Source organism: Geotrypetes seraphini, chromosome 16, assembly GCF_902459505.1.
Source record: "Geotrypetes seraphini chromosome 16, aGeoSer1.1, whole genome shotgun sequence".
NCBI classification, from domain to species: Eukaryota; Metazoa; Chordata; class Amphibia; order Gymnophiona; family Dermophiidae; genus Geotrypetes; species Geotrypetes seraphini.
Genome location: NC_047099.1, coordinates 3774034 through 3790230, shown reverse-complemented (window position 1 = coordinate 3790230; position 16197 = coordinate 3774034). Strand labels below are relative to the sequence as shown.

Genomic DNA, 16197 nt, shown 5'->3' with positions numbered 1-16197 from the left:
GCCAATTCCTCTTCCCCTGATGATATAAAGAAGAAATTAGAAATAAGACTTCAGCTTTGCTTAAATTAAATCTTATAGACTGTCACTGGTGATACTGGACCAGTAGTGAAAGACCTTGATCAAAACCTTCTCAGGAATGACACTAAAGCCATTGGTTTAAGTTGACTGTACATATTTGAGTTGTAAGGTCTCATGGCACTAATTGTATTAAGCAGAATATAAGGGGGGGAGCCATAACCAATAAGTATTAGATACAATTTTAGTTATAGATGGATGATTGATCTGACCTAGCAATAGTAATTCAATGTCCTTATATGAGGGACTGCTGAAAAGACACTAATATTATATAAAAAGATGTAGCTGAATTAAAAATTTATATGGAGAAAACTTCAGATGTGTATTAAATCATATTCCTACTAGCAGTGAGAGGACTTTGAATGAGACGGTCATTATGGGAACAAATATACACATCTAGAGAAAAGAAAAGAAATGAACATTACAGAAAATTGGAACAAACAAGACCAGAAAACTCTGTTACTGCCTGGATAAGGCTGACTGCTCCAAGCACTGAATTTGTTTGACTTTGTCTGATTATCTATAATTAGGTCAGCCAACCTCAGAATACAAAAAGGAGTAAATTATTAGCATTTTCAGTGGAGCCAGCTCTGTTGGTGCAGTGGGTGTTTGACCACCCTCAGTACTGAGCAAACTCCTTGAGTGTGTCCAGGTGGAAATGCTGGAATAACTTTAAATAGACAACTTAGCTAATCAATGTTATTCCAGTTATGTATATTTGAATATTGCTGCTCAATGGAAAACATTTAGCCCTAGTGCTATATCTAACCAAATATCATCTCAGTTAAAAGTACAAGTACATATTTACCCGTAGAAGATGGTGGCACATGAGGACCTTTTGGTTCTACTCAATCTATCAAGTTCAGGTTCCAAGTTTATTTAATTCTTTATATGCTGCCCATCACAACACATTTGGACAGTTTACATTTAATCAAATAGACTAGACAGTAGGAGAGAGAAAAAGAGAAATGGAGAAAGGCAAGAGAGGGAGAGGAACCACAAGAAATGATAGGAATGGGGAAGAGATAAGGAAAGAAGTGCAAAGGCTCTTCACAGGCTGTTGTCGCAGTTGCGGTCAGGAGTAGAGAAGCCTAAAAAGAGGATAATGTGAAAAAGGGAGGATAGTAATTGAAGGCATCTTTAAATAGGAATGTTTTAAGGTCAGATTTGAATTCTTCTAGAGAGGACTTCAACTGAAAGGAAGAGGGCAGGGAAGGACCTTCACAGAGAAAATTCTACTTCATGTGGAATCATATGTAATCTGTCTGGAGGTTGGGACAATTAAGAAATTCTGTTGAAGGGATCGGAGGGTGTGGGACGGTAGATAGGAGATCAACAGTTGGTCAAGGAAGGATGGAGACTGTGATTGACAGATTTCAAAGGCAAGCAGCAGAGTCTTGGGAGCTAGTGAGCTGATTAATGAGACATTAATAACTGTCATTAAAAACCTCTGTGAGAAGGAAGGATACCGGGATGATATTTGTTGAATATTTTTTTAGGCAGGTTGGACAATGATGGAAGTCTGAATAATACCGCAATATTGCATTTGCTGACATGCAGCATGCAGAAGAAATAAAGATAATAATAATAGCTTCATTCATATCCCGCCTTACCTTGCAGTTCAGGGCGGTTTACATCAAAGAGAAGCTGCATAGTAAGTAGCAAGATTACACCACCCTACACAGAGTGAAATTACATCAGACAAATATAAGGATTGTCGGTCATTAAAAGTCTTGTCAAATAAATGAGTCTTCAATGATCTAAATGTTTGATATGAGAGTGAGTTCAAAAGTAAATCGCTTAAGGTTTTATTCTAAAGACCTGTCTGAAATTATAATATTTTATCAAGATATATTTTGAACTGACATCTTTTAAGAGTTGGAAATGAGAACAAAGACATTCTATGAGTGAAATGAATTTTGTTTGAGAGATCAAAATGTTTCAAAAGATAGGTAGGTGCAATACCAAATAGTTTTGTACCATAAACCGCCAAGTTTGAATAAAACTGTTGCCTCAACTGGCAACCAATGTAATTTCCTATAATATGGTGTAATGTGTTCAAATTTCTTTAAAAATTAATTGTATAGCTGTGTTTTGGATAATTTTCATTCTCTTGATAGGTTTTTTTTTAAATTCCAGGGATCAGTGTGGCCTTACCTCTCCTGTAGAATTAGGTTTTATGGCTTTGGTGTGGTATATCTCCAACCTTTTATAGGCTTTGCTTATCATACATAGAAAATAAGTCATGTTTTGTCCATCTGGGATATGAACAATATTTGCAGAGAAGAATTAATTGTCTATCTTTAGTTGCCCAAAACAATTAGACATAATTTGATCTATAGTGATCATGTCCCATGTGTCATTTCTTAATCAAATGTCTGGGCTGAATTAAAGAAGTAGTGTGTTGGATTTAGAAACATTCAGGAAGGCTTCGGCCATTGAGAAAAGTATTCAGAGGTGCCCGATTTAACACATATGACAACAGGTATACAGAGCAGTACAGCAGCCTCTTGGTGGATGATTTCACACTGTTTCTCTGAAATTGTCAACTTTATCTCTTTGGCGACTAAATTAGGTGTAATAGTGAATTGGAAAGGGTTATTTATTCTTTTACTATTAAAACCAGATGATTATTGATGGATGATTGGTTAGCAATGGCAGTTCACATGTTCTTATATCCTACTGGTCTCGCTGCAGAAATGCAATGGTTTTCTATGTATTTATTTCTTTTTAATACCACATTTCCCGCAGTAGTGGTGCTTACCTGTTCGCTTTTCCATCCTTGAAGGGCTGTATCTACAAGAGATTCCGTGATAGAACGTTATCGTTCCAAGCAGGCAAATGGAACAAATGTTTAACCAACTTTATTTCAAACACACTTTCCTCTCAAACGTTTAGGAAGTCAATCAAATCTCTTTGATAAATTTATCTGATCCCACTTCTACCTTGATGTATTTCTAAAACACTTCCAGCCAAATTTGACTAACTTTAACATGCTATAGTAATTTCAGAAGTTTTCTGTAATATCGCTGTCTGCGTACGGTCTCTTCCTCTGTAAACCGCTCTGAACTGTTTGTGGTATTGCAGTATATAAAATTAAAGTTATTATCATTATTATTAACAGCTTAACATTCAAAATTAAAAACTAATAATAGAAAATATATTACAATTAACATATGACAAAAATAATAACATGAAAATATCCAGCTTTAGGGTTCAGTGCATTCAACAAAAACATCCCAGATCTCTATTCCTCTAACCAAATAGGTCTAAAAGAGGGAACATCCAAGAAACAGTTTCCAGTTTTTCGCAATGGACGGGGAGGGGCTACATTAAATTACTTAAAGTAATCTCTCATATAAGGGGTCATCGTTATTGAGGGTTTTAAAAGCAAGATTCAACATTTTGCACTAGAGGACATGTAACCGACAACCAGTGTAACTATTGCAATACAGGAGGAATAGGATAAAATATTCATGTGTTAGACAAAATTCAGACTGTCGAGTTCTGTACTAATTGTAATGATTTTAACAAATTAGATGACATACCCAAAACCCAAAAGTTATGATAGCCAAATAATGGCACTACAAGGGTCTCTGATAAAAAAAAAAAAAATCTTTCATCTTCTTAATATCTCAAGTACCTGGAAGGACTGAGCTTTGCTCGGGGAAGTTGTGTTCATTATGCTGATGGTGTTCTAAGTTTCCATTTTTTTTCCTGCTGAGAATTACAGGTATGATAGGTGATGTTTTGCTGTTGTCATATATAAAAATATAATTTTCTACATGTATGTGTTTGAAAAAAGATTTGTCTTTTTTTAATGGAATATATTGTGTTTCATAAGTCTTGATTGGCAATTATTTCTATTACAAAATGTATATTTCTAGTTGATACTGAAAAAAAGTGATGTCGTTCTTCATCTTTACTGTGGAACTGTGGTGTGGTGTGGTGTGGTGGGGTGGTGCTTTGTCATTATCTGTTTAATTTTCCTCAGGTTGCGTATTGAAATCCCTCCTGTGTGTTTGTGAATTGTGTGTTTTGTGTGAAGTGCTCAACCTCATAGATTTATCAATCAACCAAACCTCCTATCTTTTTCCACAGGCTGAGTATTGAAATGTTTCTCAGTGTGTTGTAAGCATCATTCTGGTGCTCCAGTAGCTTTTCAAATCTCACTTTGGTACTCTAGCAGTCTTGATGTTCCAAACTTCATTGTGGTGTTCCAATTGCCTTTCTCAGTGCATTCCAAGCCTCACTCTGGTGCTGCTCCAAATGTCTTTTCAAACCCCAAAAGATCCCCCCCCCCCCCACAATGAATTTTCCCAAACTTGACACCTAGCTAAATCACTTTCTGGTACCCTATAATGTAACCTCTCCCCATTTCATCAAAATCCTTAGAGATGTTTTCAAGATAAAAAATTTCAACAAACATACAATTATTGCTCTCTTTATAGTATAAGATATCTTGAAAAAAAAATCTCTTTCATTTGATAGTCTCTAAGTCAAAGGAGTGATAACACAATGGCTTATAAATTAGACTGACACTGCCTCAAACACTGCCTTGCAGAAATGACCCATCATAGGCACCAGTAGCAGGTAACTCATTGTTCAATATTACGATGACTTATAACCTCATTGAACCACTTTAGTGTAGAGTTATTGCTTTTGTCATTGTGCTAACAACTTTTCCAGGAGTTTCTTCAATGCATTTTTCACTTCCTGGTTCCTCAGGCTATAAATGATGGGGTTCAACATGGGAGTGACAGTTGTGTACAGCACAGACAATATTTTTCCCAGACCTAGAGAAGACACTGAGGCTGGTGTCAGGTAAACGGAGAAAACAGAAACGTAGAACACAGACACAACTGTGAGGTGGGAGGAGCAGGTGGAGAAGGCCTTGTACCTCCCCTCTTTGGAACGGATCCTCAGGATGGCGGAGATGATGTAGATGTAAGAGATGATTGTGAGCAGAAAGGGAATTAGTGACACCAAAGTGGTTTCTATGAGTATCACAACCTGAGTGCTGGCTGTGTCCGTGCTGGAAAGTTTTAAGAGTGGAGTGAGGTCACAGAAGAAATGGTCAATCTTGTTAGAGCCACAGAAGGACAGGAGGGAAACAAAAGCCGTGGTTGGAGAGGAATTTAGAAAAGCGATGATCCAGGAAGTGACCACCATCAGGATGCAAACTCTCCAGTTCATGATGAGTGAGTAACGCAAGGGGTGGCAGATTGCTACATAACGGTCATAAGCCATGACAGTGAGAAGGAAAATCTCTAAACTAGCAAAGCCCATGAAAAAATACAACTGCGCCAGACACCCAGCATAAGAAATAGTGTTGAATCCTAACAAGAATATCCCCAGCAATTTTGGGATGATAACAGAGGTGTAGCAGATGTCTGTGACTGAGAGGTTACTGAGGAAGAAGTACATGGGAGTATGCAGACGGGGGTCAGCGCAGATTAGAGTAATAATCACCAGGTTCCCCAGGAGGGTGATAAGATAGTTGAGGAGGAAGACCAGGAAGAGAGGAACCTGCAGCTTTGGATTATCAGAAAGACCTAGAATGATGAATTCTGTCACCATCGTCATATTTTCAGTGTCTGTAGGTTCCATTTCTCTTGTCCTGGGGACATAGGAATACATCAGATAAGCTCTGGAAATTGAATTCATATTGCATTGATTATTACAAACCCCTGGTCTGCAACTCATACAGCATCGCATATTGAAGAATCATCCCCACATGTAATGGTGGTGTTTTAATTCCATTTCAGAATTAGGGGCCATTTGCACATGGGGATGCTTCCTATATCAAGATGTCAAGGGGATCATGGGTAGGACCAGGAAAGGGAGTGTTCTGGAAGGTTCAACAATACAGATGTACCTCCTCCATTTTACATAGGGAATCCAAGTCTGTCCTGGAAAAGATACCCGCTGTGTGGGGCTGATGTAAATACCGATATTTGGCCCTCTTTCCCCATGGATCCCCCTGATATCCAATTACTCCCGATCATCCCCATTGCTAACAACCCCTGATAGCAGACTACCTGGACAGAAGGCAACCTGTAGCATCCTTTCCTCCAGTATTCTTTACAGCAGAAATCTCTCTCTAGACTGGAGACCCCCCCCCCCCCAATTAGACTCCACGTGTTACCATCCCCCCTCAGTTCTCACATGGGGAGCAAGCACCCACCTTGTGGTTCCCATCGCCTAATTTTCATACGGTTCTACAAGCATATATACACCCATTGTTTGATTACTGTAACTCATTGTTAGTTGGCTTGCCTAAAAACGATTTAAGAGCATTATGAATAGCTCAAAACACTGCTGCTCATTTATCACCCCCCCCCCTTTTTACTAAACCGCGATAGCGGTTATTAGAGCAGGGAGCCGCACTGAATGCCCCATGCTGCTCCTGACGCTCATAGGAATTCTGCGAGTGTCGGGAGCAGCGCAGGGTTTTCAGCATGGCTCCCTGTGCTAAAAACCACTATTGTGGTTTAGTAAAGAGAGTCCTTTGTATAGTTACATTGTGCCAATTCTTCAGTAATTTTATTGGTTGCCTATTCAATGGTCTATTCATTTTTTAAAAATTCTTTATGAGCAACATCCACTTTGTCTGGCTGCAACCCTAAAGGTTCGCGTGCCAAGACGTCCCCTTCATTCAATTAAAAGACACTACTTGATGTTCCAGATTTTAAGCAAATTAGAGATGTATAGGGATTCAATCTTAATTGGTCGTAGGACCTAAGTTATGGAGTTCCCTTCCAAAGGAACTGAGAAAGATTGAGTCCTTGGGTTCATTTAGAAAACTGTTCAAGGCCCATCTGTTTTCTCAGGCATTTTTATGAATTAAAACAGAAATTTTAGACATTGTTCACATTTTTGAATACGGTATGTCTCGAAGAGTTTTAATGTTATATCTATTCTATGTATGTATGTATGTTGTAAACTGCTTAGATTTGTAGCTTTGCAGTATATACAGTAAGAAACGTTTAAATAAATAAAAAAAATAGTTAGTGCAGTGGACTGAGATCCTGGGGAGAAGTGTTCAATTCCCACGGTGGCTCCTTGTGACCCTGGGCAAGTTGATTAACTCTTCATTGTCCCAGGAACAAAAGCTTAGATTGTGAGCCTACTAGAGACAGAGAAAGTACCTCCATAGAATCTGTACAATGCTGTGTATGTCTAGTAACATAATAGAAATGATTAGTAGTAGTAGCTAGCGTGTTAACTACACTCATTTATTCTTAATAATAGTTTGTACCTTTATTTCCAGGATTGATGTCAGGGTCCACTGCTGTATAATTTCAGCCGTTCTTGGCTAAGAGGGAGCAAACCTCTGACTAAAATTCTAGATACTACCAAAGCTTCATTATCTGGAAGTAAGAGGAAACTGTCCTAGGCAGCGCTTGGTGGGGAATGAAAGGAGTTTTAGTGAGGTTTTTATGCATTATATATCATGAATGTTGAGTTTGTGCACCGCCTATAAATAAATAAGATAATGGACATCACACTTCAATATTACACAGAAGGTAATAAATCCCATATTCAGCTCACTTTGTTTTGGGCTTACCTTTCCTGCAGAGTTCAATTCTGCTCTCCACAGTGGATGGGGCAGGGTGAATCTAGGGCATTTTATACAGTTTAATGGTCTGTCCATTGGGGAAGGAATGAGATTCAGTTGAAAGATTTCATAATAATTGACCCATAGGGATCATATTCTCTGAGTTATTCACTAATCTAATATCTTATAAAAATATTCATTTAATTTTTTTTGAAGAGGCTGGACAATATGTTCTGGGCTTTGTGTACACAGAACATTATTCACTGTTTCTAATCTGGAAAGGGGTTATAGAGTTATAATCACCTCCTTTGCTTCTATCAATATCAATCAATATCACATATCTAGACTGTGAGTCTTGCCTCCTATGTTATGGCTAGTGCATTCCTCTGCAACGCTGTGTATATTGATGGTCTCTACCTAGGCCAGTGTTAATGATTATTGCTCATTGCAGTAGCTGGGCATCCTGGAGCTTTCTTGACTGGGTAGAGCTTCAAAAAGAAATTTGTTTTCTGCATCCTTCTCTTCAGAGTCTGTACCAAGCTGCCAATCCTATCATAATATCTGTTCACCTCCTGATGTAGTGCTCCAGTTATTGACCCCACAATAGAAGGCCCAAGCAACTGGAAGAATACCATGGGTGCCACTTTGCAAGACAAGACACCCAGTTGTATTTGGAAGAGTTGGATTGGCTCATCCCAACCCAGGATGGCCAGTGGTTCCTCAAAAGATGAAACTGACAGCCAATGAAAGAACATTCAGTAGGAACCATGAGATGTTTCGTATAACAAACCTGATCAATTTCCATGACAAACTAAGAGACTAGCCTCACGTTGCAGCTTGTTTTAGTGGTCATAGTATACCTGGAGATGGCAGGAAGAAGTTTAAAGAGGAGTCCCTTGCTAATTGCCTTATGTGGACCTAGTGCTTTATGAAGTTCTACTACTAAACTAAATTCCTTCCTGGGTACTGGAATGGTATTATGATGTATTACATTACATTACATTACATTACATTACATTACATTAGTGATTTCTATTCCGCTTGTGCCTTGCGGTTCTAAGCGGATTACAAGTTAGAAGACTGGACATTTCCAGTAGCATTGCAGTACATATAATCAAGAATGCGTTAAGTTACAATTGTTGTTCTGGACTTTTCCAGGATAAATTGGTAGTAGATAGTAGATAGTGATAGGTTGTTTAGACGAATAGAGATAATATTGTCCGGATTCTGCTGTTTAGACGAATAGAGATAATACTGTCCGGATTCGGGTGTTGCTGGTGGTGGTGTTAGGGTAGTCATGAGAGCATTTTCTAATACTTTTGTGAGGTTATGATGATGGGTTTAAGATATTTTTTGCTGTCATTTTAATTCCCAGAAGAACCGGATAATCTTTTGAAGAACTGGACCTAGGCATCCCCAAATATGCAATTCTGCAATTTTGTTTCATGGGCCTTAGTTTCTAAAATATTGTGTGAAATCTCATTCGTAGTCAATGATTTGAGTCTGAAGGGGTTGCGTTGCCATTCAATTCCAACTGCACATTGTTCTGGCCTGAGGTGGACTTGGCTTTCCTTTAACCAATATTTAGATAGAGCGAATCAAAGACAATCCATCTCACACTGACAGTGCCAATGTAATTATAATAGAGATATTGCTATAGAAATGATAAGCTGTGGTACAGCATCTCTTGCCCAAATTAGCATTTGCTCTGAAGACAGTGAGTCCATTTTTTTGCATGTACAATATCCAATAAGGCAAAGTGTATGTTCGCATAGCACAAAATATCAACATGTCCATGCCCTTGTTCAGCTTAATTCTCTTCTGCCTGGTTTAAGCATGGTCTCAGGCACCTTTTATTAGGTCAATTTTATAAAGACAAATAAAATACTACCCTAAAGTTGTACATTCAGAGTCAGACAGGTAGAGGGGCAATTTTGGAAATTGGTCCAAGTCAGAATTGGCATGTCATGCTCATAATGGGGAGTGTGTGGTACAGTGGTTAAAGCTACAGCCTCAGCAACCTGTGGTTGTTGGTTCAAACCCCATACTCCTTCTTGTGACCATGGGCAAATCACTTAATTGCCCCAGGTACATTAGATAGATTGTGAGCCCACCAGGACAGACTGGGAAAAATGCTTGAGTACGTGAAAAAATTCAGGCAAACCAATCTGAGCTCCCCTGGAAGAACAATATAGAAAACTGAATGAATAAATAGTGTGAAAAGTTTCAGCCTCTGATAACCAGAGCTGAATTATGATGTCATAATGCTTCATTCCACCAATAAGAGCCAACCTCATCAGTGATGTCACAATGGCTTGATTGTCCTTTACTTGGCTCACTTTTACTACACTTTGATTTCTAGAGTGGTGCAGTGGTTAAAGCTACAGCCTCAGCGCCCTGAGATTGTGGGTTCAAACCCATGCTGCTCCTTGTGGCCCTGGGCAAGTCACTTAATCCCCCCATTGCCCCAGATACATTAGATAGATAAGGAATAAATTCATGTAAACCATTCTGAGTTCCCCTGGGAGAATGGTATAGAAAAATAAATAATGTCTAAAAACCCCTGTCCAGCTCAAAGATATTTTCTAACAGGAAATACCTTTGAGATTTCTTGTTCAAAAATACTTGAGAAGGCCATCCTTCTGCTGAGATCAATCAGAATGAACATCCATGAATGCCTGGAAACAAGGGACAAACTGACGGGTTTTGGAAAGTTCATCTGGGGTTTTCCTGGACGTCTGGTAACCCTAGCTAAAGTGGGATTTCAATCTGGTTAACTTGGTGTAGAGTCTGGTGCACTGACTACGTGACTACGGTACTCCTCGGCCTTGCTTCCTGCTTTGCTCAGAATGATCATAATACCTGAAGTTGATATAGAACCTGGTTTTCCTTTCCAGTTTTACATTCAAGAGAGAGGGTTAGTTACAGAGGAGGTAATGCCTTCCTTATACCATGGATGTGATTGAAACAAGTCTAACTATAAGTCTTGGATGTTTCTTTTAGTTCAATTATCGCTATTGGATGTCTTGATTTAGAGCCTTCCTTAGTCCCACCAAAACATGCCCCCGACATTCCCCCCTATCTGGATGTTTTGGCAGATGAACCTTTTTTTGAAGGGAATTTTGATACTTCTAAGGTGCTTTGAAAATGAGCTCCTTTGCGTAAGTCAGTCAGTAACAGGACATTTTCGATATACTATGTTTTAAGATTCTTCTGATCATAAAGCAATTGGATGATTCATTTTCTCCTTATCTAAAAGAAAAAACTGCAGCATGGAGTTCAGTACACCACACTGGGTCAGAGTGGAAAGTGTCCCTTAACACTATGTTGCATCACTGGATCAGGACCAGTTCAGAGGGTAGAGTGTCCCCAAACAACATTTTGAGATACTGGGTCAGCACTGGTTCAGAGAGGAGAGGGTCCCCTAACACCATACTGAGATACTGGCTCAGAAGGGAGGGTTCCCCCAAACTCCATACTGGGTCACTGAGATCCAGTACTGACCCAGCATTAGGAGATAGAGGGGAGAGCATCCCCTAACACCATGCTGGGACACTGATTCAGAGCTGACATCCCACACACGACCTTAACACGATAGCTAGTATATGTGTTATTGCCTGAGAAAGTTTTGGGTTGGTGACTGTTGTTTGCTGCTGTTGAATTGTGGACAGAGAATCCTGCTTCTTCCATTTCAGATCAGGACCAGGAGTTCCAGAATGCAACAGGGAAGAAGTTGACAGAAAGCATGGACTGGCCTTGAATTCCTGTCCAGTCCAGTGATGTGACTGGAGGCTGTTAAAGCCCACCCTCGGATGTGTGCAGTGAGAAGCTATTACGGGGGCCTGGACCTATATGCTTTATTGATGAAGGGCGTGAGATGTGATTCTGTGCAGTTTTGAAGACGCATCTCTGCGTAATTAGAATTTCATTATATAATTTCCAGGATGCAGTGTCCTTGCAACCATCTCCCCTGGCTGCTCTCGCATCAGCTGCTCCAGAGAGATGATGGCATGCTAACAGATATTTCTTCTGTAAGATGTGCGAGAGAAGGTTTCCTGTACCTCCGGATACAATTTTTTTTTTTTTAAGTAGATACAGAGTTGATATTCCCAGTGGAACTTGTTAGCTGGTAATTTGCAACCATTTAACACCTGGAATTAATGAGGCCAACATAGTAACACGGATTTCTGCAAAAAGAAAACTTGCTACCTTTCTCCCTCTCAGCTCCTCTTCCCTAGGGAGGTGGAGAACAGAGGGATTTGTATGAGCAGCCATGCCACTGGAAAGAAGCATCTTGCCCTGTTATTGTCTGCCTTGGAGATCTTTCTCTTAGCGTGCATTTTGCTGTGGTGTTATAAAACATTTTATTTTTTATTTCTTTTACATCGTTCTCTAATAAAAGATTTCCATATTTGGTTGTCGTTACAAATCTTACTTTAAATTAACGTCCTTTCCTCAGTCTGCTCCTGCGCTCTGTGAATTAGTGATCCGAGACAGCTATGCGGTTGGCAGTTGGCGCACGATATGTTACAACAGGGCATTCTGCGTTCTCAGTGGCGGCAGCAAGACTGCTGGATAGCTCATTTTATGTAAGAGTATCGAACAGTTCCACAAGTTGCTCAAAACTCATTTATTTGTGCAGATATTTTTGTGTGAAATTACCCCCCCCCCTTTTTTTTGCAAAATCATAAAAGTGGTTTCTAGTGCCTGCCGGCGAGCTGAATGATCTGCGCTGCTCTGACACTCATAGAGTTTTGGAAGCAGCGCAGAACATTCAGCACACTGGCAAGTGCTATAAACCACTTTTGTGGTTTTGTAAAAGGTGCTGGTGGTGGGCGGGAGTAAGTGAGTTGGAATTTTGAACTGGGATGATGTTACTGTTGATGTGAAGTATATGTGAAATGATTTTATGTATGTTTTTTTTTTTTGTAACTCGCCTAGGTTTTTCTAGGTTTTTAGGCAGCAGAGAAATTTTAAAATAAATAAACCAACCAATTCCCAAGGAAATGTGAAGGGACATTCTTCCTTTGAAACCAATACTGACCCGGTGTCCTAGCATGGTATTAGGGCTTCTCTGAAAAGAATTTTTTTTAAAAATACCATATATAGTACGGCAACACCTGACACTTCCCTTCTGATTATTGCTAGTCTAATCAGCATCTGGACTGGTGATTTGCTGCTAAGGCCCGTCTTAAAAGCATCCTGACGTGATGTGTGGCAAGTCTACAAAAAGTGGAGTCACTGATGTAGGCCTCTAGCGCCCTGGAAATCAACGCAGTAAATTATGTTTGTTCATGCAAAACCAAGAATTCCTAAAAATGCACTGCTACCAAGATTAGGAGCATAATAAGCTGCTTTGACCTGCAGATTTCCCTATAGGTCACCTAAAGTTGGGCAAGAAAATCTGGGCCTAATGGTTAGTGCAATGGACTGGGGAATTGGGTTTGACTTCCACTGCAGCTCTATGCACCCTGGGCAAGTCACTTAACCCTCCAATTTCCCAGGTACAAAAAACTTAGATTATGAGCGCACTAGGGACAGAGAAATTGCCTGCCTATAGTGTGTACAGTGCTTAGAGAATGACACGGGGACAAATTTGTCCCCATCCCTGCAAGAACTCAATTTTTCCATCTTGTCTCTGTGAGTTTTGTCCCTGTCCCTCCCCCATTCCTGTAAGCTCTGCCTTAACCGCACAAGCCTCAAACATTTAGGATTTTAAAGCGTTTGAGGCTTGTGCAGATGAGGATGGAGCGTGCAGGAATGGGGCAGGGACAGGAAAAGAACTCGCCGGGACGGGAAAATGAGTTCCCGCAGAAACGGGGGAAAATCGGTCCCCATGTCATTCTCTACTGTGTATGTATGATTGGTAGCAGAAGAAATGAATTAATCAGGCACCAGTAATTGCAGTTAATTGGGATTTATAGATGCGCCTAGGTACTATTCTAAATTTATAGCATGCAGCTCCAAAGGGCCATGGCCATGTTATGTTAGACAATGCTTTCAATTCTGCACCCAACTTCTCCAAATTGGTGCCATTCTCGTACCCAAAATTCACCCTAAGCTAGGATTCCATAAGGGACGCTCCCTACTTTTGGATGTCATTTACTGAATTCACCACTTGGTTTGGTTTCAAAAAGAACGACCGTATTAGTCCATATTATCGTTTCCTTCATTGGCTGCCTTTGGAGGCAAGAGTATTATTCAGATTGTCCTGATATCGGGATTGTCTCCAGCTTACCTTTTTCCTCATTTTGTGTTGCAAAGACCATCAAGAGAAACTAGAAACTTCTACTTATCCCAAAATGAATGGGTGCAGATATAAGACCTTCTTAGATAGGACCCTGGCAACAATCTTGGTTAGGTAAATGTATTCAGCAAGCTACATTATTCTATTGCAGTTTTCGGAAATTAATTAAGACCACTTTGTTCGATAAGTTTATTACCTGGTGAGTTTTATTATTGAAATTCTATTTTACAAATATTTGTATTTTTTTACTGTATTATTGTATTTCGCTGATTGTCCAGCGTCTTTTACTGTAAACCGCCTAGAACTTTTGGTTATGGCGGTATGAAAGACTAAAGTTATTATTATTATTAATATTTCGAGTAAACCAATACAAATATATGCAAAATATGTAAACAGAAAAATCAGCTAACTTTTATACATTAAAATGCACCAATTAGGATTATGCAAGAAACCACACCTGTGAGAGGTATAGTTTAAGGTCTTAACTGTACCTCCCCAGGTATAGTTGTTTCTTGCAAAATGCCAATTTCGTATAAAAATGCCCTTGAATTTGATATCCCTATCATGCAACTGAGCAGTTATCTAAAGAAACTATTCTAGGTTAATGACCTGTTTAGATGACCTGCCCCAAATTAGATCATCTAACTCCTATAGTCTCAATTCCCTTCTGGTCTGTGAGCTAATCCTAAAGCAGTGGAAGTTTAAAAAAAAAACAAAACAAAAAAAGGCAGAAGTGAAAGACTGTAGATTAGAGAATGACATGGGGAAAAAATCTGTCCCCCGTCACCGGACCACCGTCCCCTTCACTGCCCCGTCCCCGCAGCATCCATCCTTCTCTCATGCCACCTCACCGCCCTTCAGCGGCCAGAGAATCTCCCTCCCTCCCCCTTACTTTCACGGCGCTTTCATAAAAAACTTACAAAAGCTGGCGAAGCCTGCCTGCCTGAAGTCACGTGTGTGTGGGTGGAAGCTTCTCCTCACACACACGACTGCAGGCAGGCAGGCTTCGCCGGCTTCTGTCAGTTTTTTATAAAAGCGCCGTGAAGGTAAGGGGGAGGGAGGGAGATAGATTTGGTCGTAGGTAGTTAGGGAGGGAGGTGACCGCGCGCCTTCCCTCCCTTAACTGCGGAGACAAGGCCATTCACCGCTCCACAGGGCGGTGGATGGCCTTATCCCCGTGCCTGTAGTGAGCACTTTTTCCCCCCACCATTTCGGCTATCATTCTCTACTGTAGATCTGAGCTAGAGAAGAGACCCCTCCAAATCAGACTCTTTCAAGAACACTTTTGACTTTCATCAATAGGGCCCGCTCTTGTTAAGAAGTGAGTGAACCATTTACAGACTTTCTAAATTAGCTACTGAGCAAAATAATTTCAACTTCTCTTTATTTTGTTCATCTATGATTCTAGGAGAATTTTCATTACATTTGAAGATTTATAGCCAGCAAAAGTTGGTGATTAGGAGAAACATCTTGGTTTTGTTCAGGTATCTAGCGTGACTACACAATGAATACTAACTCATGACTATTTAATTAATGCAGTGGCTGAAAGTAATGAGATTAACTGAAGAGGCCAGTAGAGTCTTAAGTAGAGATCTGCCCGGGAACAGGGATTGCGGGACTTCCGCGGGATCCCCCCCCCCAGGTCTACGGGACTCCCACAGAGATCCCCCCAGGCTCACAGGACTCCCACGGGTATGGAGCCAGGGTTCCCGAGGCCTGGAAAGAGAATTAGTTGAAGATAGGAAAAAGCAGAAACTGGGACCAAGATGATGGAAAACAAAAATGTCCCACCAGCTACATCAAGGGAGATGTTCATTTTGACTGGGGGGGCTAAGCTCAAAGTGGGAGGCCCAGCCTCCTCTCATAGTTATGCCACCAATTGTGTTTAGGACAAAATGAAGTCCTTGCTGAGTTTGTTTTGGGGTTTCCAGTTCAGTTTTGGCACATTTTCTTATGCGACCCTTGTCCTGAAAAGTGCTTTAAATGATTTTGATGCTGTATTGTTTGATTCTTTACTCATTTCTGCATTAAAAACCATTTGTGGGTCTTGGAAGGACCTCTCACAAGTCACCTATGCCAGATGGTAGAATCAGATTTGTTTGCTCTACAGATATCAGCTTTATATTGCCAAAAAATCCAATTCTTTTATTTCTTTTAACATGAAATGGGCGACCCTACAGTCACATGACCTAACATCTATTCTAATTCTTTCTGGTGATGTATGCATCTCTTATTTGTTTATATTGTATTTTATGTTGCTTTAAATAAACTAAGACTTTAAAAAAAAAAAATTTAAAACTGTCAGAAGTAATTT

At 40.0% G+C, this 16197-nt stretch overlaps 1 protein-coding gene across 1 annotated transcript; it reads right to left on the bottom strand.

The window, feature by feature from the left end:
- Nucleotides 1–4740: 4740 nt before the first annotated feature.
- On the bottom strand, nucleotides 4741–5691 carry LOC117350361 (olfactory receptor 1L4-like). Its single transcript, XM_033924630.1, has one exon. The coding sequence runs from the start codon at nucleotides 5683–5685 to the stop codon at nucleotides 4741–4743; it is 945 nt and encodes a 314-aa protein (XP_033780521.1). The 5' UTR covers nucleotides 5686–5691.
- Between the last annotated feature and the right edge of the window lie 10506 nt (nucleotides 5692–16197).